The sequence below is a fragment of the Dermacentor albipictus genome, unplaced genomic scaffold, assembly GCF_038994185.2.
Source record: "Dermacentor albipictus isolate Rhodes 1998 colony unplaced genomic scaffold, USDA_Dalb.pri_finalv2 scaffold_14, whole genome shotgun sequence".
Lineage (NCBI taxonomy): Eukaryota > Metazoa > Arthropoda > Arachnida > Ixodida > Ixodidae > Dermacentor > Dermacentor albipictus.
The window spans coordinates 9,533,497-9,556,298 of record NW_027225568.1 but is presented as its reverse complement, the minus strand read 5'-3'; the positions used below and the strand labels follow the sequence as shown (position 1 = coordinate 9,556,298).

The 22,802-nt window shown below is 45.3% G+C and overlaps 1 protein-coding gene across 6 annotated transcripts in view; it reads right to left on the bottom strand.

The window, feature by feature from the left end:
- The window catches only part of LOC135913489 (hemicentin-1-like), a 708,068-nt gene that overhangs the window by 197,908 nt on the left and 487,358 nt on the right, over positions 1-22,802 (bottom strand). For all 6 annotated transcript variants that reach the window (XM_065446058.2, XM_065446055.2, XM_065446056.2 and 3 more), the window contains 5 exons: positions 20,543-20,715; positions 17,971-18,076; positions 15,251-15,378; positions 1,196-1,349; positions 197-526 (listed from right to left, as the gene is read on the bottom strand). In XM_065446058.2, the coding sequence (XP_065302130.1) occupies positions 197-526; positions 1,196-1,349; positions 15,251-15,378; positions 17,971-18,076; positions 20,543-20,715 (891 nt within the window). The remainder of the gene's footprint in view (positions 1-196; positions 527-1,195; positions 1,350-15,250; positions 15,379-17,970; positions 18,077-20,542; positions 20,716-22,802) is intronic.

The following is a 22,802-nucleotide window of genomic DNA, read 5'->3' as shown; positions in this document are numbered from 1 at the left end:
TTTCCTTTCCTGGCAAGAATGTTGCTTTCATATCTAAAATGCCAGAAACGCTACTCCCCCTGTCACAATCATCTGAAATGGCCATGAAGTGTAAATATAGGGAACAAATGAGCGTCCAGCTCTTTGCGCTAATATAAATGCAAAATGCGTTCTGTGTATTTTTCTTATCGCGTGTAACATAACGTTGGTCACTGACCGGACACGTCAACGAGGAAACGCTTCTGCGCAACTCCTGCCGAACTGGTGGCGACACAGGTGTAATTGCCGGCGTCCGAGGCTCGCACCCGCTTAAATTCGAGCGTGGCGCGTGGTCCGTGACCGTGGACCCTGACCAAGGGGTCCGTGGCGGTGGGGACACCGGAAGACAGAGCCGTCGAGAAAAGCTGCTGCGACGCGACACCCTCACGGACCCAAGCGACCACGGGCTCAGGATCTCCCGTGGCAACGCAGGACAACTCCAGCGACGCTCCCACTTGGGTGCTCGACGACTCGGTCTCAGCCGAGTCTCCTTCAATCTCGGGGGGACCTGCAGAGAGCGAGGCTGTCACTGCGAAATAAAACACTGTGGTGGAGCAATCGAAAGTATTTCATCAAGCTTCACGTTACAACGCTTTGAGGGACGCCGAAGTGCAGTGCTCCCAATTAGTTTTGACCACGCAGGATTGTTTAACGCACACCAGAATAAAACACACAACCGGAAAGGGAAGTTGCCACAGTGAACGTGAGTACACACTCGGAGCTTCATGTCTGGCCAGTGTATAGGCGGCATCTACAACGACGATAAAATGCCAGCATGCCCGTACGGCAATTGTTCTGCCTCGGCATCTATTAAGTTATTAGCAAGGGTGTTTCAAGAAAGGTTCCACAATGCAGTGTATCTCAGGCAGAGACAGCATCTCCTCCTCTCTAGACAGTTGCGCGTGAGTACAAAGAGAACTTGCTATCGCTTCTGCAGTCATGTTGAGCAGGGTCTGACGCCGGTTCACACAAGTCCGGAAGGTATTATGGCGGTATCCAGGGAGCACTCGTTAGAAAGGTCTATATAGATTTTGGCACGACATCGGGGAGAAGTGCCGCTTGACAAAACAAGTGGCAAAACAAGGGCCGTTTTTCGGCGGTGGCCGAGCATGCGGATGGGCCTCGAGCCTGAGCTCTCGTGCAGGATTGCGCGAATATTACGGAAGGGCCCTCTCACTGTGGACGTGCACCTCGAACACTGCGGTGACGTTTCCGGCGACGTTCTCGGCTGCACACGCGTAGCGGCCAGCCTCGTGCCTCGAGACCCGGGTCACGTACAGCGTCTGACCATCCTGCAGCAGGCTCACGCGACCCGGCTTCTCCATCACTTCCTGCCAAAAATGTGCGAAGAAAAAATAGCGGTGCTTTGTAGCGAGACCAAAAGCTTAGTGAGCACGCTGCTGCACATTGAAATAATACTAAACACATGAGGGAAAACATGGAAATAGTAGCAGTAGTAGTGGTAGAAAACTTTATTCGATATTTGGTGATCAAGTCCCAGAGGGTGGAGCCCTCAGTCCAGAGCCCCATTTGCTGCTGCTATCCGGCTGGCCCGGTCAATCCGGTATCGCTGTTCGTCCATGGCTGTGCTTGAAAGAGCGGCGTCCCACTGGGATCTGGAGGCATTGGGTATTGTAGGAAGGCCGGATGGTTTGGAGCATTCCCCCGTAGAATGGTATAGGCCTGGGTGTCCTCTACAGAAAGGACATTTGTCGGTATACTGGATGTAGGTGAAAAGTGCGGCGGAGAGCAAGGCTGGGGAACGTATTAGTTTGTAGCTGGCGCCAAGCGGCTGCATCTGCATGGTTTAGTTTCACGTGTGGTGGAGAGAACGCTTTACGGGATAGTCTGTAGTGTTGTACTATGTATGCGTGTGTGTGAGTGGTATCTTTTCCAGCTTGTCTGGATTGGACTGGCCTTCCACCGGCGCCCGGAGGATGAGGCCTCCGGCTGTCGCATGGACGCGCTTATTGCCAGGGCGGGACGCATGCCCAGGTGTCCAAAGTAGATGAAGTAGTGAGATATGTTGGTTCTTGTGTAGCAATTTATGAGCCTTTGGGGAAATACGGCCTTGTGCGTAGTTTCGACATGCTTGCTCGGAATCTGTAAGAATATATATTATCTTATCTGGAGGTTGAGCGCTGATGGCGAGAGCATGACACATTCTTCCGCTTCCATGCAGTTGTCGGTATGTATGGTGGCTGAAAATACTGTTTCGCCCCTCCCATCGGCCACCACTACCCCTTTAGCTGCAATGTCGGGGTAGCACGTGGCGTCTGTATAGAAGGTGTAGCGGTCGTTGCCATATGCTCGGTGCAGTGTCATTGCACGTGTAGCGCGCCTTCCTTTATGGTGTTCGGGGTGCGTATTCCGCGGTATGGGGGGCCACTGTAATGTTTTCTCTGATATTTGATGCGATTGACAGGGGTTCGCGTGGGGCAAACTCTGATGTTGGATATCGTAATTGTCTGAGTACGTGCCTTCCGTTCGATGTACGTTTCAGTCGGGCAAAAAGCGTGTCAACCAAAATCGACGCGAAAGAAAACAAGGTCGACGTACAGGGTATATGCATTCATATATACTAGGATTAGGTGCTTTAAAGATGAAGCAATGTTGCATTTTTCGCATATTCTTATTTGCGTTAGTGTCTTCGTACCGTTATCAGAACGTGCATATTTTTTTTCTTTCCGTATCCTCAATTTGTTTTACTCATGTCGAGTTTTGTCATTCGCTTTTCTTAACATGCATGTACGTCGAATTATCTTCTTTCGGGCCGACTTTGGTTGAAACGCCTTTATTTTCTTCACCAAAACGCTTGGTGGATCGATCGCGAAGGTAGTGCTGCCTGTGGTGCAATGCGGTTAATTTTCGACAATATTGGCGCTAATTACGCCCGTACTGTTAAACTTCACCTACTCTGCGACTAATTATCGCTTTTGTCTCTTTGAGACATACGGTGTGATAGCGTTTGTGAATTGCTTCGACATTACAAACTACGTAAATTGCCTGCTTTGTTAAGAGGTTAGGGTAGCCCTATCCCATATACGCCAAGCCCACATGAAGTCATCAAGGACGACCTTGTCTTCAAAAACGACACACACAGAGAATACTGCAACAATGTTCGAATTAGTGCAACAGGACACCTTATTCCGCACTGCAAAGGGTGTGGTTGTGGGCCATTATTTTAAGATTGCAAAGATCTGAATAAAAACTTTGCTGCAGCCAACCGTGATGACTACGCTCCTGCTGCTTTGCGCATATTCTCTCTCTAGATGTGTGTATGTGTGTGTGCATTATTAGAACTTCTGAAAGTCGTACAAGTTGGCAAAGATTCATGGTACTGAAACGCAGGCACCCTAACACGTACACAAGCAAAACGAAAAGCACAACGATAAAAACGGCGTTTCTGTCGTCGTTTTGCTTCTATTCGTATCGGTATTTGCACGCTTTCTGTTCAGTACCATGCATATATAGGTATGGATGCATATCTTCTAACGCACTTTTGTTGAAATAGCACTACAACTGTCTTTTATAATTTCGTCTTTCCGTCGCCGTACGTATTTGTGCACTAGTAGGCTATGAAAAAACAAAAACGAAAAAAAAGAAACAAAGAATGGAGGCGCTCTGAAAAGATCATTGCGTATAGAGAGCAGAGGTATATCCTGCCGTCTAGTTGAGCAAAATAGAGCCTGGCAGGATAACGAAAGCGGGCTAAGTTTACGGCGACTGAGCAAGAAGAAAGGCCAGTCAGTCACAATGCATAACAGAGAATGAACAAAGGGAAGGTATCAAACAGTTAGCAAAATTTGGTATATTGCCAATCGATGCAGTTGCTGAGCAGAAAACTTGTTTCTGTCTCTGCTCTCGCTTTGCGTGCACGCTCAAAAACCGATAATTAGTGCAGCGTGAAATAACTTGTGCAACAGCGCTTACTCTAAGAAAACGGTTGGCTGTCGAGAGCTCACGTGTTTTGGAATTTGTGCCGGGATGCTCAAGTTTTGCAAAATGCAGGTTTGCCTGTTCATCAAGATGACGAAACGTGAAGTGCAAAAAAATTAAATTATGGGCATTTACGTGCCAAACCCACTTTCTGATTATGAGGCACGCCGTAGTGGGGGACTCCGGAAATTTAGACCACCTGGGGTTCTTTAGCGTGCACCTAAATCTAAGTACACGGGTGTTTTCGCATTTCGCCCCCATGAAACGTGAAGTGCAGCTGCCGAAGTTATTGACTAATACTTTTGGTTGTCCTTCGCAGCTATATTGCAACTTTAGCGCTTCGAATACAGAGTGGCCAGTAGCGTGCAGAAGCCCATGCAATGCATTTGCAATTTTGCGAGTATGTGGTGGCGGTCCAAGAAAGCCGCCATGTCAGCTTACTGATTGGGTGAAGAAATATCCAGGAATATCGTGAAGATATGTAGATGTGTGAATGACTATCTGACTATATTGAAAAGTGCGGTGGGGGTGAACCTCCTCCAGATGATTGGTAATATTGTGTGCGCTGTTAAGGATGAAAGCGAGGCACTAAGATACAGGTATGAACTGCCAGCCAACCCAAAACTTCAATTACTAGGAATTAGGCTGCGTTTCACTCATCACCACGGTTGTTGGGAGTACCGTCCTAGGTCAAAGAAGGCGCTATTACATTTTGACCGGGCTCATTCCAGGTTAGTGAAGCGGCGTGTGATAACATACTGTCTTAACTCAGCTCTGAGCAAGTCTTGTGCATATGTCATGCCAGGTAGCATTCGAAATCAAATCTTCCGGCTCAAGCAAGCGTGTCACACGTAATTTCAGGTGATTGCAAAGCGCTTTTGCAAAGAATTAAGAGGCCTCAAGTCAAAGATGCAGCACAAAGTAGTAGGAAGAAAGAGAGAGAGAGAGAGATGCAAATGAGAGAAAGGCAAGCAGGTTAACCAGAGTTAAAGCCTCCGGTTTACTACCCTGCACTAGGGGAAGGGAAAGGGGAAGTAAAGACGGAAAGAAGAGCGGTGACAAAAATAAGTAGGAATAATGTTTCTGTAATTGCCTATGTTCACTGGGTATCGCATAATCTTAGATTAGCGTCAAAGCACAATGTCCGAGTAGCTTTTTCGGCCCTTTGTAAATTGTCTAAGGTGCGTCCAATGACGAATAAAGAATCAGTGTCTTTTTGTATGACGCGACAAAGAACTCGCTACACACAATGCACGTTCAATGCTATCTATGATATTCCTGGGAGCTGTGGACGCCAGTATATAGGACTGACCGGAAAATGGTTTAATGAAAGGTCAAAGGAACACAATTTGAACATGCGCACGAAACCGGGAAGCCCTTTAGCAAATGACTCGGGTGCGTGCCTACCTTTCAAAGCACCCAGTTTCTAAAGAAAACAAGAAGCAAAGCGGAACGTGAGATTGTGGAAGCGTTCCTTATCAGGAAGGCGGATGACAGTTGCGTCAGCAAGCCGTCCGTTTTACTTACGCTGAGAGTGACTACCTCAGAGGACACATTGAGTGCACCTTCTTTTCCGTGCTTCTCGGGCGTCATGCATTATTGCGGTTTCACACGTAAGATATTGTCCTCGTACGCATCTGCCTTTATGTATATAAGAAAGGCATGCTAGTCAATCCTATTGTTAATTTTTTTTGCATTTCTTGCGTTAAGCTCCTGTTGTAACTGTTTCAATGGGTTTGACCGTAATAGCTGTGTGAGCAGTGTTATCGAAGTTCCAGTGCAAACGCATGCGTGTTAACGTGTGTTTTTAGGACGAAGCAGGTCACTTTGATCTTTGTCATTTGGAAATGTGATATGACATTGAGCATCCTTCATAGAAAGATGAGGTTGCTGCAATAAAAATTCAGGGACAGTGACGTGCCAAAAACTTTTCCACTTGAGGGGACAAGCCATCTCTTTCTCTCTCTGTCTATATATATATATATATATATATATATATATATATATATATATATATATATATATATATATATATATATATATAATTCAATGAGAAGTTCTGTAGCTCCGGTGCATAGGTAGTTTTAGAAGCGAAGGTGCACACTTACGAAAATTGCATCTTTAATGTTTTTAACGTTTCGCCCGTGGCACGACCTTCGTCAGAATCAACTATATACAGAACTATATATATATATATATATATATATATATATATATATATATATATATATATATATATATATATATATATATATATATATATATATATATATATATATATATATATATATATATACATATATCGGAAAGTGCTCATTCCAGTACGTGCCACCTGGAATCGCTCTGCGACCACATTCCTGTCGGCAAGGACGCCCCGCCGACAACGGAAGCTGCATTACCGTAAACCAGTACGTAGTTTCCCCTTTGAGTTTTGCAGTACATGTTCGTTTTTCGTATGCTTTACCACAAAGCCCGAAACGGAAGGCCCCTGCCAAGTGTGAGCCGAGCGAGCCGCCGCGTAGCGCGGGTGGGAGGGAGGTTAGGTAGATGCCGCCTTAAGAGGAAGCTTTAGCTCGGGCCCAACTCCGACGCGGCCTATTCAAATACATGTAAACACGCAAAAACGTTTTTCTGAGATAACCCCTGGACCGATTCTAATGAAATTTGTTGTATTTGAGAGAGAAAGTTAAATTCTAGTGACTGTTGGAAGCGGAATTTTGATTTAGGGCTTGAATTTTGTTAAAAAGATTTTCACAAATTCAGAAGTTTGAAAAAAATAGAAGCACGAAGTTTACAAACTAATAGCTCTGCATCAAAAACTGATATCGCAATTCTATAAACGGCATCCATTAGACCATTCAAAGCGCACAAATTTGATATGCCATTTTATATGTTACGTGAATTCGTTACGGTAATCACGAGGGTTCTGCAAAAGTTGTAATAACACATTGACACATTTTTTGAGGTTCATGTGTAACATATCAATTTTGTCCGCTTTATATGTGCTATCAGATACAATTCACAGAATTGCGATATCATTTTTTCTTGCTGGGTTACGGAGTTCTAAACTTGATAGTTTCGTTTTCTGAAAATTTGCGATTTTTTGCCAACTTTTTATAAAAAAATTGACAACCTAAATCGAAAATTCGAAACCAACAGTCACTAGATTTTAAGTGTTTCTCTTAAGTGCAGCAAACCCCGTCAAATTTGGTGCAGTGGTTGCCGAGAAAAACGAATTATCCTTTTACATGTATTTAGATAGGAGCACTCGAGCTAAAGCTTCCTCTTAAGGGGACGCAGGCCAATAAACAATGACACATACTTTTATCTAATGTGTAAATTACATGTTGATTTATTGTAAAATATTCATTGGAGCTTACACAGTGGTTCATGACTGGGCGAAGCATACTGAGAGTGGGCCCAGGCGGCACGTGCTGTAAAGGTCGCCTCCTTTGCAGCTTGCCCGATTTGCATTGCAGTTAGAAAGGCTAGAATATGTGCCAGTGAACGTTATCTTTGTCATCGACAGATCTGGATTTCAATCGCACATTATGAACGATTACAGTTTAGTGTTGCCAATGTTTTCTGAAGCACGTCGCTGAAGCGACAAAAAGTTACTAAAATTGTCGCTATATCTGTGAAGTGGACATTGTAGAACGTGCGTGTCCTGAAACACTACAATATAAGCTAATGTGAAGTGGGTCGTTTACCTAGCTGAGCCATGTTGGTCTAATGTTTGTGCAGCTGAAAGGAAACAGTGAATTTACCAGCAGGGCATTGACGGCTTTAGCTGTAGTAGCGCATTTGCTATAGAGTGGGCGAATAGTCCAAGTTACGAATACGAATACCCAGTGAGTAATATTTCATTTTTCTTCAAAAATGAACTATTCGGTATTCTCGAATATCAAAACTAACCTGATATTTGACAACAACCGACTGTTAAAGTTGGGTTACTGTTCTCCACCTACTGAACAAGGTATCGCAAATGACAATTATCAGAAGTAAAACAGCGACAAAGTTTCTGACGCAATGCAGAAACAAGATTGGTAATGCGAGCTCTGTTTTCGGTTTTGCGGTGGAAGTGTGACGCTCGTTAACATCCCTCGGGTTAGATCATGTGCACATACATGAATAGTCAAGAATGCAAGGACGCGGGAACTGTCGTCGTCGCCGTATAGCACAACGAGTAATGCAACACGCGCGTAATTTGGAGGATGTGGGTTCGGCGCTCACCGTCAGCAATTTGCTTTTTCTTCCACTTCGCTTTAGTTCCTCGTTTTTACACTTCATTCAAACACTAGAAATAATTTCCCCTATGCTTTCCTTTTCTTCATTGTCTGCTCGTTTCATATGGTTCTGGCTAACAAAGCGAGCGTTCTCACAAAACCGAACCCCTCTTCTTTTCGTGCAAAACATGACCACCAGTTCCTCTTTCTTCTGGCCTGCCAATTTGTCTTTCTTGCAGTCTAGCCGTGTAGCAGTTGAATCTGTTACGTTAGTTACAACCAGTGATGTTTTGTTTGTAACAGGCATTTTGTTGTGTCTAGGGCCCACACATATCTCGAACTTTTCGATAACTTCCGATACGTTTTTTCCAACTATTTATTTTGTGTTTTTGGAACGTTGATCATGCAGCAGCCTGTCATTCTTAGAAAGCTTGTTTGCTTCTCGAGCGACTATTCGTGCAGTTCTTTTTCATGACAATTGCAGTGATCAAAAATAAGGTACAGTGCGAAGGACAAGGACTGCGAGAGACGACATACATAGCGCTGTCTTCCAACAATAGAGCCAACATACACAGCGCTGTGCATGTCGTCTCTCGCAGTCCTTGTCCTTCGCGCTGTATGTTATTTTTGATCATGGATCATTAAATAGCCCAAGCAACGACCCTGTTTGTAGTGATCTTCTGTTTGGGACGATCCTCATTGTGCGTAGTTCTTCACTGTCTATTCAGTACAAGCGTGTTCCTAATTACGCCGAAATAAGTATTCCTGCTGTAAATATGTGCGTCCACGCTTTTCTATTCGATATTCAATTCAATATTGAATTCTTACTATTCGTATAATATTCGTATTCGAAAAAGTCGATATTCGATCACCTACCGCTAATATTTACATAAAGGATTACGACAGCTTAACTTTTTCATTAGCTTCAGATTGGAAGGCTACAAATACAGCGCAATTCAAAAGAATACAAGCAACGTAGTTTTCCTAGCGTGAAAATGCGCTTAGTCTGCATATTATCCGGAAATGTTTTGTGCTTCTCGACATTCGTGGTAGCAGAACTAGATTCTGTTGAACGCGCTTGGCTGTATGTTGCTAACATGGCAATGACAATTACCCGAGCTTTCTACAGGTTAACTACCATACTTTCGCCCTTGATCTACCTGAAAGTCGCCGCGATGTACTAATTGGTCCGAAAGGCGTGAGAAACGGAAGCAATCTGTTCAGTCGTAGGTGAACGAGTTAAGCCGTTCCGATATTTACGCCTTTTTTTACACAATCGATATGCCTTATTCGTCTGCTGTGCTCCAAATCTGAGCAGAAAAGTTATTCCACTTGGTTTTGGTAAATTAGTTGTATGACACGCTTGCCAAGCGTCTACCAAACGAATGGATTTAGTGACACCGCTGAGCCTGCAGCCTTTAAACTCATTCAAATAGGTTTTGTAAATAATAAAGAAATTTCAATTGTTTTTACCGCAGTGTCAAGGCTATGGTGACCACTGTGCTGTGAAGCACAATCACAATGTGGAGGCTACCAGTGTGAAGACAACCGTTGGCTTATCATGGTCTCGCAGCCTATGCGTCGTACAGCGAGTTTCGGCCACTTACATGTACCTTTTGAACATTAAACTACGTTCTAGAAGGCCATTTTTCAATCTACCTTTCTAAGTTATGTCTTTAAATTAACATCAATTGTTCATTCAAGTCAATAAAAATGTCACTGATTGCTAAATTGAAAACTTTGCCCTAAACAGACAAAAAAGTAACTAAATCTGGCTAGAAAATTGCAACAATATAGTAACGCTGATTAAAGACCGGTAGATTGTAAATAGCAAATCTGATTTTGTGTTTTCAAAGATGGTTAGGTTAGACGGCCCCAACAAACACGGAATGATAGATAACAATTGTTTTGGACTGCCCAGCGACAGCTTTCTCAGCAATGCACGCTTGAAAGGCACGTCCTGCAGGCGTCTCGCACCGCAAAGCACGGTAACCCTTTAATGCTTAGTGCGGCTACCAGAGCGTTATCTGCTACAGCACGTGGAGGCGACGCCAGAAAAACAATCCTAGCTGCCGAAGCAGGGGATACGTAATGAAGAAATCGTATCTAATCAAATCAAATCGTATCTATGTGAGCACAACTGCGAAAGAAAACTTGGCATCACCTGTTGTTTTGTTATATTTATCAGTATGCAGCAGACAGTGCCGACTTTCAGAAGTGTGTCTGCGTGTGTAGGGGGGGGGCGCAAATGGCCAACTTTTTCCTTCCACTTCTAACTGTGGGGGTAGGGGCATGCCTCCCGCTGAACATGTAGAAGCGCCTATGACAAGCATGGTGTCACGCGCGCACAGGTAAATTCTAAACACATTTGACTCCATAACCACGAGCACTCGCTGCTACAACGCTGACGTGATGAAGAGCGCTGGCAACGAGAATCGAACGCTTCGTGCTGCTTCAATTTAACCGCGAGAACCCCTTTCACGGCCAAATAAATGAAAACAGTCTTGCAAGTACTGGGAACCTCAATTGCACTATTGACCGACCAAGTAGCCCGAATTATTCAACATATCAAGACTCGAAAGACTGTACTACAGATTTGCAGAGGTGGGGACATTTGCCCGCTGGAACCGAGCAGCCCCTGTGTGCTATATACATACTGGTGATGAGTGCAGTTATGAACCAATGCGGCTCCACGTGCAACTGGTGGAGAGGCCATACCCACACTATGAGGGCTTCAAGTGGCTTTCTTTAGACTCAAGTCATCCGAGCTGGGACTCCAGACGCCGTATTCCCGGCTTTCAAAGAGGGGCGGGGATGACCCCCCCCCCCGCCATTTCTGATTGTGTGTGTGGGGGGGGAGGGGGGGTTAAGTCACGCGCCTGCCCCTCCGGTAGATACGCCTACGATTAGGTATAAGTCAGCGCTCGTCTACTGTTCCGTATTTTTTTTTTGTCCCTGTATTTCTCGCGCTTCATTCCCCGACTAAATTTCAGCATGGTTCCCCGAAGAGGCTGACGTTACTTGCATGACAAACTGAAATGTCAAGGCGGCTAATTAGAAAGATTCACTAAATATTATTTTATTCTTTAGCTTTGTTGCACATACTGCAATTGTAAAACTGAAGCCGAGTGGCAATATGGAATTCATGCCTCCTTAGCAGAAATCCTAACACTCGCACGACTCCAAAGATATCTGTTCTAAAAATGAACTAGAAATACAGACGAATTCTAGTTAGGTTTCCCAAAAGCCTTGCTCTCGTAGTTCAAGGTGTTCTTAACTGGTACGCCAATAAAAAAATTAGCAAATTTTAAGGAAGGAGATCTCGAGCGTGATACTCAATTTACAATTCTTTTTAAGACAGCAGGTGTCGCTACTGCTGCGCTTCAATATCGCAATTGCAACGTGTGCCCTACATTGAATGCAAATTGAATTCCTCGCGCGGCTAGTCACGCGGCAATCTTGTGTGTATTCACGGGCTTCTACCACGCTCGGAAAAACACCTTTATGTAGTCCGTATTGAGCAACCGAAACTTGTATCGGGAGTTCTTCATGTTGCTCTACAATTGTCTCGTTGACACTTTTCATCTAATTATATTATTTGAGAAATTGATTAGCTCATTACGACTATATATGTAATTAGGCAGAATGCAAACAAATAATCCAAGTATCTCCAAGCTACCACGAACAACATCACGCTGGTTCCGTCCAGCTATGCGGTATTTACATACTTTTAACTCTTGTGCATGATAGTTGGGACACCCTGTATATAAAACAGGTGGTATAATTTTTAACGGGTATTATATAGGAAGACACTTAAAGATTGTATTCAAGCAGCTTTTGCCAATCTAATTACTCACCCCCGCTCATATTGGCGTCGCCAGGGGGGAGGGAGGGATTGGGGGGTCGACCCCCCCCCCCCCCGCGTAATTTTCTGACGACCCTTTCCCACGGAAAGACAAGTTTCGGGAGGTGGGCTCCACAAGAGAGACATGGATGAAAGGGGAAGCTTGATTGTGAAAGGAAGGCGAAGGATAGTGGCGGTCCGAGGGGGCGGGGGGGGGAGGGTGCGGGGGGTTCGTCTCTTGCCTCTCCAATGCACAGAACATTGCGGCCCCACTCATTGGCGCACCTCTACGTCATTCCTGATCGTGTTGACCATAACTGCTGAGGAGGGATCAGTGCTAAAGAAGTCCACCAACAGATAAAGGTGGGACGAGCGCGAGAATTAACATTTGGGGGCGTTGTTGCTTTCCACCAGGCCTTCGTGTGGTCGAAGAGATTCTCATTACCGGTACTTGATTGTGTTGTCGACCACGCTGCCCGGTAGAAAAGCATTCTGAGAATACTGAGACTTACTTGTTTAGGATACGCATAATAAGCACACACCCCTAATTTTTTCTTCTCCTTTCCCTTGTCTCTGACTTTAATTGGGCTAATAAACTTGAGAACAGTTTCCCGTTAGGCTAGTTTGTAGACGCTAGTTAGAATGAAAACAGGGCGAAAAGCAGGACAAGAAAGAAAGACCTACAGAACGCTGATTTGTGGACCGCAAAGGATATCAAGGACGGGGGTGCTGGGACACGGAAGCTACGAAACCGCCAGTACAGGTGGGAGCGCAGGTAGGTGAACGGACTCGAAGTCCACGCAGAAACAAAAATATAGACATGTCAGGGGCCGCCGCGCCGTTCAAAAACCCGGTGAATGGTAGAGTGCAACAGTGAGTAACGGAAAAGAACTTTAAAAAGCGGAGTGGGGTGATGGATACGAGGAGGGGCGGGGGCATATAAAAGGCGTCAAGAACAAATTTGGCGGAAAATTATGGACATAGGGAGAGCGTCCCGTCACTGCCCGCTCGCTCAACACTAGACGTCCATTGGCCAGTCGCCTAGTTGGTGCTCAGCTAGCTCGTCGTTACACGTGCTGCTTGCTGTGGAGAGCCCATCCTAACTATAAACGTCTCGGCAATTTTCAGAATAGACGGGTGTCAGAAGACATGACACTTTCAAACCTCTCGGAGCTGCTGGCCCTCGTTTTACTGCGAGCAACGGACGCCGTAGTCTTCACAAAGGCTTCTCAACAGGAAGCAGCCCTGCTTCGGACTGTCGGCCTCATCAATCCCCCAGTGTGATTAAATAACAATATGCGTCGCGTGATGACTACAATACCATGATCGCAAGTTACTTCCAAACACCTCTTCAAACAAGTCGGACAGCAGGTCACCAAGAGTGAGTGAAACTTTCATCATATGATACTATCGAAGTTCTAGCCCAAAGCTTCGTTCCTTGTATTTTTAAATCTAGAATAATATAGCATGCCCACAACGCCGAAAGGGCGACTGAGTGACAGGCGACTTGCAAAGTAGTGCCTGCCCTCTTCCGTACGTAGCCGTGGCAGTACCACTCACTAGAAGATCAAGCTGGAATGCAACGGTTATCTCCACTTAATTGGCCTGCAATAGGTATGGCCTGCAAACGAGAAGACACGCATGATAGTGAGCTTTTTGTGTTTGTTTGGCCCCGTTTTTAGCACTGTTTGTTTTTCGAGTCATGTACCAGCTAGATCACCGACATGCATTACATAAATGCATCAGTTCGTAAACGAAATTTTAGTTTTTTTTAATATCATCATATTTAAAGATAGCATAAGGATGCTAGCATAATTTGATGAGAAGTGGATGCATGCGTTAGCAATGAAAAACTTTTGTGAGAAGTTAAGCAAAGTGTTGTTTTTTAGCACTGTTTGTTTTTCGACTCATGTACCAGCTAGATCATCGACATGCATTACATAAATGCATCAGTTCGTAAACGAAATTTTAGTTTTTTTTATATCATCATATTTAAGGATAGCATAAGGATGCTAGCATAATTTGATGAGAAGTGGCTGCATGCGTTAGCAATTAAAAACTTTTGTCAGAAGTTAAGCAAAGTGTTGTTTAGGCAACGCAATAACGTGTATCCTCATTATTAAATCAGTCTTGACAAGGGAGTGCTAGGAGTTTGTGTTTGCTTGGCGTACCACCTCCACATACAGGGTGTCCCAGCTAACTTTAGCCAGAGGTTTAAAATATGCAAATGCCACGTAGCTGGAAAGAATAAAGGTAATGTTGTTTGCAGTCGCTGAGAGATACTCAAACAATTGTTTAATCCCACCTAATTAGTTAATTAGTCATGATTGATTAATACACTTCCTAAATATTATAATTCGATGAAAAGCGTCGACGAGAAAATTGTAGAGCGACATGAAAAGCTCTCGATACAGCTTTCTGTTCCTCAATACGTGCTACATAAAAGTGTTTTTCCGAGCCTGAAAGAAGCCCGCAAATGCACGCAAAATTGCCGCGCGACTGGCCGCTCGAGGCACTTTGCGTGTATTCGCGGGCCTCTTTCACGCTCAGGCCTCATTCAAACAACTCTTTTCAGTGTGCCACCAGGCGACGTCACCAAAGGGATGCAGAAGCGTCTAAACTCTCACGCCAGGTTGCACCACGCTTCCGTGCGCATCCTGTGTTTTGTCAACTGACAAAATATCGACAGAAATAGCACCTTTTGCAACGAGGTCCTTTCGTGCTTGCATTTCCCGCCCGCAGTCAGATGATTCAAGCGTGCAGAAGCCTGCCAACTCACGCCACGTTTTCATGCACGTTTGGTTTTCGTTCGACTGACGAATATCCTATAGCCGTGTACAAGGAGATATCGCTGTGGCCTATTTGTTAGAGCATCGAGCTACATTTATGAATTCCAAATGGTGCCATCCCACCACCACATGGCCTTTCTTTATGGTGACAAAGAAGAATCTGGTCGTCGAGAATATTTCAAAGTGTTGTTCAGGAGCTCACTCGACACACGTCCTGCCTCTTCGAGGAGCAGCAAAATGTAACCGATGGTGGTGTGACGCTGCAATATATATATATATATATATATATATATATATATATATATATATATATATATATATATATATATATATATATATATATATTTATATATATATAGTTTTTTCACTTTGACCCTCCTAATGCTAACGCAGTAAAGAAAAGCTATGAAAGAGGACGACGATGACCCACTGACCTGGTTGTCCTTGTACCAGATGATGCGAGGAGTCGGCCGCCCGAACACGAAGCACTCCATCTGAACGTCGCTTCCGTGGGACAGACGCCAGACCCGCTGCTTCTTGTCGGTCACTAGGCGGGGCGGCACTGCGTTGGCACGAGACGTAGTGCGTGTTAGATGCTTGCAATGAGGTCTTTGCTGGCATGCTCTCTTCTCCTCATGTAGGTGAAAGGAAGAGAGGATCGAGGTCCAGAAGAGTGAAGGGTTCTGCAAATTGTTCTGCTTTGCGTCCCCTTGAAAATCCATGTGCCGTATTATTGCGGGGCATACATGCTTGAGCGTCCTAACAGGGTTGCATGCATTGCCACAAGAAATGTGTACGTGAATCCGAAAAAGTCTGGACGAGTCGGGTCGAGGTGTGGACATTGGTCTCGCGTACATGCTCAAGGGGCGCACCAATCGATCGTCGAGGCGAGTGCCGTCAACCCAGCGGTATGCTGACGAGCCCAACCCGCTTGACAAGATTCGTGCAAATACGGTATGGTTGGGACAGGCCAGCACAACAACCGGCTCGATCCACTCACGCCGAGTTCATGCAAACGAAGCTACGGGAAACTAGTTTTTTTGTGTGACGTCTGAGTGCTAAATTTTGTCTTCTCGTAGCTTTATTCCCTTTACATACACACATACAAATCATTTAATACGCGTGTACCAGTCACACTGCTTATTTTCCTTTCTTCTTGGTTTAATTTACCTTTGACGGTCTATTCCAATAATGAATTCTGCCTGCGACACCCGACTCTTAGGCATCCCTCTTAAAGGGAAACTCTGGCGATTTTTCGATGTCCACTGGCCTCAATAAAATTTTGTAAATAGGTTCTCTTTTGCACTTTAATTATCAGTGCCAAACATTATGGCTGCAAGTGATTTGGTTTTCCTTTTAAATTTTAAAGATTGGTTGCGTGCTCCCGACTCATGACTTTTTATTGGCCCCTCTGTGTTCCTCTGTTTGTGACGTCAGAGAGTACACTGCCACTGTCACTGAAATCGTCACTGAAATTGCCGCCGTCTAGTTCGAAAAATCTCTAAAAACTCGTTGTGTCGTCAGAAGACATCATCAGATTCGCTTCTTTGGCGTTAGTGCCACGTCTACTGCATGTTTAGCACGCGTTCTTCGTGTTTACGTTTCGGTAGTGTAGGATGTGACGTCATCGACTCATTGTGACAGCACACGAACCAGCTACGCGTTTCGGTTTCGGTATCTCGCTTATTGGTTATTTAAAATCATTGATCAATTTCTAAGCAAACTTCACCCCCCCCTCCCCTATACCGGTGACAAGACGGTCAATGAAATTTCAAAATGACGACATCCTATTCTGGGTTAAAAAAAAAGTGCCCGTGTTGCGATTTAATTGTAAACAAGTAGTTTAGTTTATAGGGAAAGCACAAATACAACTATTATTGACATCACATCATACACGTTGTCTTAACTTAGGCCTTTAAGCAGTAAATATTAGGGAGCCTATCTGTCGAATAAACAACGCGACCTCCACTTGCAAAAATATATTACCCATTCCAAAGCTACCATCAAAAACAGTAGACGGGATTATTGCTGCCACTTGTGGCGCAGCATACGAAGAATGTGGTGGGCCAGGGGACCACAAAAGAGGTGCGGGCCCCTTTGGGACTAATAAATATAATTTTTCTCCTCCTTTTAGGCTGCTGTCTTTCAGCCATCAGGGTCATCAACATGTTCCCCGGATTTAGCGCAACCGCGTGTATTGAGCCAATAAGAGCAGCGCGCCAAATTTAACATTTCTGCCGTTCTAATTTCCTTCAGGGTAATACTTGTTTGCTACCATTATTAACTGCAAATCTACATTGGCCATCTTTTAATTTCTGAATATGCAGGGTTTTTTTTAACGTACATTTATTGTTTTTCTCACCGGCCCCATTCGTGGCCAGCGCCCCGGAGTGGGTTGCCGTATTTCTATAGAAGTGATTTCCCTAAACAAGCGGGACAGTACTGCACAAATTTCAGACGTCATTTTACTCTTTAGAGTTGTACGCGTATGGTCTGAAGACCAAGAGGATGCGTTAATGCTGTGAGAGAACTTCATGAACAGAATGAACAAGCGTAATGGAGACACAGGTTTATGCGCGTTTATCGTTTGCCTTGATTACGAGAAAAGTCGTGATAGAAAACGCGTTATGATTGTTTGACGCGTTATGATATGATTGCCCATAGCAGCGATCCGAACTCTGAACGCAGCTTCCTCAGAAAGAAGAGGTTTCTGCGGTTTAATCGTTTGTTTTGGTTGCGAGGGATGCCACCATGCACGATGAATTCAAGTAGGGAAAGAAATAAATTAATTAATTCTCAATGACTATTTCCTGCTGTTCGCGTTTCCGAGTTTGATTCGCCAAGTTGCGAATATGGCAGAAAACAAGTGGAGCCCAATGCCGGTGGAGGGCGCTAAAGTCGCAGGCGCCACGTGTTAATCAACGTGCAGTGCGGTGGGCGAGATGAACCGGCCGTATTATGAACCCTTACGATGAGGTCGTTAAAATAACTCAGTTAATGAAATGACCTCGTTTCACCGATATTGTTAAGCCAATACTCTGACCATCTACGCACAGACTGAAATGTTCTATTCGGCGAAGTTTATTAAATAATCAAGGTATCAGATTAGGAGCAATCCTACGGCGAGTTGGCAGGCTGGATGGACGCAGCTCACCGAGCACGCTGAGGAAGAGCGTGTGCTCGTCCGATCCGGCAGCGTTCGTGGCGCGGCAGGCGTACGCGCCTTCCGTGTCCTCCGTGGCGCGTACAACGTGCACCACCTGCAGCGTTTGCGAGAGCGAAAAGGCGTGACTATCGCAAAAAAAAGGAAAAAAAAATGTGTGGGCATTCATCATCTGCCCGATGTCAGCTCCTTTCGGCGACGAAAATCACAGGTGATCAATCTTGTAGCCTTATAACCAAAACTGGAACAAGATACGATCAACCATGGTTTTACTTCACTGACCAATGGAGTAAATATATATATATATATATATATATATATATATATATATATATATATATATATATATATATATATATATATACTCCTTACAACAATCCCTCCCTCCTCTCCCATACTCCCGCTGCACACTCCCATCCCCGTTGTACTCGCCCCGCCTCCGCTGAAAGCACATTTTTCATTCAAAAGTTTGCCTGCTGCATAAAATGTTTGGTGTGTGTGTGTGTGTGAAAACTTTTACTGTAACGAGGTCCGGAGGCTCGACTTGTTAAGCCAAGGCGGGCCGCTCCCACGTTGGCAATGTCAGGCCAAGCCCTTCAGCGACATCATGGGCCCTTTGGACGGCCCTTAGTTCGTCTTGAAACAATGGGCTTCGAATCCTTTATTCCCACTGCGTCCATTCGACAACGAGGTTGGGGAGAGTCGCAGGACACCCCGCCAGTATATGTATGATTCCAATGATGCCATTACAATTGTTGCAGTACATCTTAATTTCCCTCTCTGGATATATTTATTAATGTGATATGGCGTGGGATATGTACCTGTTTGCAATAACCGCCGTGAGATTGCCTGAGCCCTGTTCAGTTTTGAATGTGGCAACAGGAATCGCCTGTGTCCTAAATAGCAATGTTTGGCAATGTCATTGTAAGATATCAAATGATCTCTAGATTCCCTGGCTTGATGGTTAACGTCTCGGTTGTGACTGTCATGGTTAGCAAGTCCTCGTGTGAAGTAATGAGCAACCTCATTGAGGTTTACCCGAGTCTCGTCCACTTTCCCCATATGCGCAGGAAACTACCGGATTTCAGTTTTCATAATCCCAATGTTTTGAAAAAGTTTAGCTGCAGCTCCAGCTACATAGCGCTTATCAAAACACTTTACAGCGGATTTCGAATCACTGTCAATGCAGGCCCTCTTATTACTCCTGATGGCAAGAGTAATTGCCGCTTGTTCCGCCACCAAGGGGTCCTTGGTAAAAATAGCGATAGCGTCTTGCACCTTCCTTTGATAATTTGATACGATAGCGGTATATGCTTCTTTACCTTTCACCTAGGCAGCATCAGCTATGGCTGCCAGTTGGTTGGGCTGCTCGATTTCCTGCAAGAGTGCTTTAGCTCTTGCCTTTCTCCTTTTGATATTATATTCTGGATGCACGTTTCTGGGGAGAGACTTGCTTCTGATCTTGTTCCTAACTTCAGTCCATAATTCTACTTCAGCCTCTATTGGGCTCCTTGATCTATTCAGTTCTGCACCTATTGCCTGTAATATTTTCCTGCCAGCTCGTATTTTTGTCAGCCTTTCATGTTGCGCTAGCTGTTGGGCCTCCGCGATTTCTTCTATTGTGTTGTGCACCCCTTGACTCATGAGCTTTCGGTTGCAGCATTACTGAGTATCCCTAGGGATACTTTAACAAGCTTCCTGAGCATTACATTATGTTTGTTAAGTTCTGCCTGCTTCCATTTGAATAATTCAGCTACATAAGTGAAGTGACAGAGAGCATAGGCGTGTATTAGCCTCAAAGCGCTGTCTTCTCCTAAGCCTCTGTGTCTATTGGTAATTCTCCTTAGTAACCTACTGACTTCATCTGTTTTATTCGAGATATGTTGTATTGGTTCTATAGTTAGCATTGTTTCCTTCTATGTGATACCCAAGAAACTTGATTTTTCAGCTAGCCTGATTGCGGATCCTTCATGAGTGTATAAGCACACTCTTGGCTGCATGCAAGATGTATATGCGTATATGGTTGCCTACGTCCGATAAGATCTAACAAGGATCTATGTTTTAAAGAAAAATTAAATTGTGGGGTTGTGCGTGCCAAAGCCCCTTTCTGATTATGAGGTACACCGTAGTGGGGGACTCCGAAAATTTCGACCACCTGGAGTTCTTTAACGTGCACCTAAATCTAAGTACACGGGTGTTTTCGCATTTCGCCCTCATCGAAATGCGGCCGCCGAGGCCGGGATTCGATCCCATGACCTCGTGCACAGCAGCCTAACACCATAGCCAGTGAGTAACCATGGCGGGTAAGGATCTATGTTTCGGACCGTAGGTGCACAGACGCTAGTCAGGTTGGTGGCTCGGGTGTATCCCAACTCCGACACAACCGCAAAGTGATCGTAGCACAAGCTTAATACTGCAACAACAGTTCGACGACAGCCTATTTCATTCGGTGCAACAAAGGAGTCAGGGAGATTGGGGGGGGGGGGGGGGCGGGCAGGGCGAAAGCGAAAGAGTGGTTCGTTTGTAGGGAAGATTCCTGCGCCATGCCGCCTCGCGCGCGCACCTCTCCGCCATCGGCGATCTGCAGCAGCGGCTGGCGCTCGTCCAGCAGCTCGCCGTCCTTGGTCCACTCGACTTTCGATGGGGGATTTCCCCGCTCCACGCGGCACTCGAGGCGAGCCGGCCGACCGAGCACCACGGGCGCCGGGGAAGGCAGCTTGGCGATGTGCGGCGGCGCTGCGATCGTCACAAACAGAGCGCCAACTTTGTATTTCCTGCCACAATCCCGACACAGACTACGCCGAGACCGTCGGTCATTTAAATCGTTGCGCATCTCGGAGCGCCGTAAATTGTGTCTCGAGAAGGCAAACTTACCCAGCACTCAAGGCATGAACAAAACTGCCCCACGCGCGATCGCTATGGATAAGATAAGATGTTAAGCAATGCGCATATTGAACACTGGTAAAGTTCCATCTTCCACAACTCTGTTGAGGCATACTGCGACGACACTTCCTTCTGAAAAATTCAGTCAGATCATAAATAACTTGCTGCTCTCTATGAAACTTGCCTGATGGTCGGTTTAAGGCATCATTTACGTTTTTGCTCATACGAAGTACGAAAGCGTGATTTTAAGCGAAGAGGAATGAGCTTGTCATTGAGGAAGCAAGAATTTAGCCAAATGAGTAAATATGACATTCAAGGCGAGACCTTTTTCATTGCTTTAACAACATATACGAACATATAAATGCTGTTGAGTGCGCACATTACCAGACTTCCCAAGCCCACCGTGAACCTAAGTTATGCGAACGTCAGCACTGAGGCGCGACAATTGTGAGCCAGCCTTGAAATATCTCAGGAACGCCTTGAACCCTGTTTCCGAATGGATGTGTGGATGGATGGATACAACTTTCTCGTACGTCCGGCAATGTTTAACGCGACCCGGGCTCAGGTCTCCCACGGGGGAACGTCAAGGCCCTGTCTCAACACCGCCTCACGAGCTTGCTGGACTGCCCACGTCTGAATTCTCAAGTGTGAGCTGTGCAGAGCGGTGGCCCACCTCGACGACAGGGTCTTCGGAGCAACTGCCATCCTTCCTATAGCTAGATTGCACTGCCACAGCTTGTGTTTGAATGTTGCTGGTCCTTCCTGGCACAATTTGCACGTGTCGTCCTGATGCCATATCTGGGAAGATACGTTTCAGACGGAATGGATTATGGAAGGTGTTCGTCTGGAGTTGTCTCCAGGTGACGGCCTGCCTCCTGTTCAGTTTGGGACTCGGCGGTGGGTATATCCTGCTGGCGTTTAGTTTCCGAACGAAAGAAATATCCTACTGCAAAAAATTTCCGAAGGTTTAGCTTGGTTAAGCCTGGAAGATTGCGAAAGCAATACCCTAGGCTGCGCCTTGGTTCGGCTGATGGTGTGGACATGGTTGCCCTTTGTTAAACTTATGGCTATACATTGTTTTGGTGGAGGCTATACATGGATGGTGGAGGCGCGCAAGGCTTCGCCTCCACCATCGATGCCGCGACCTGGGGCCCGTTCTCTTGGTCTGGCGTGACGTCACAGGGTCACGTGACGCGCAGCTGTGTAAAGAGGCGCCACGACCACCGATAGGCCGAAAGGGCGAGCAGTATTGCTTTCGCAATAAAAAAAAATATTCTACTTCTCATCGACAATACTATTCAGAAGCATATCCTATGTTTAGAGGAAATAATGATCTCAAAGTAAGGATCGCCTCTTCCGAGCGTCCTCCGCCACGAGGCTTACAGCATTATTACGTGGCACAGCACTGCCAGCAAAGGTACGACACTCCGAGCCCAGTTGAAGACTCCAGGCACCATCTGCATTAATGGTTTTGGATCGTCGTTGATTTTTCTTTGTCTGCATCAGACTTGTACGTAACCAATTGCATGTATTTAATGACTTGCGATCAAGTGCCTTTTCAGGTAATTTCGTAATTTAACAATTACTTTATTTTCTCGGTAACGCTCACTGTAATTCAATTACTTTTTTCACTAACTAATTACATGTGACTAGTTACATTTTTGACGGAATCAGCTCTGACGTGCCACGCAGTTTTGAGCACTTAAATTTTTACAAAGGGGTCAAAGCATCCACATGGGTTACCTCCGTTTCACGGTCAGCCTCCTGTTTGGATCCCATGAAAACGGCAGGCTTGCAGACTTGCATAGTTCTCTTGGAAGTCCCACCTCTGAGCCTTCCTTTGGTATTAAACTTCTTTCCCTCTCTGCTGGAAGCGCTTATATGCGGCCTTCATTAGCGCTAAGAGCTCCTGCTTAATTATTTTTCATTTCGTGCAGTCT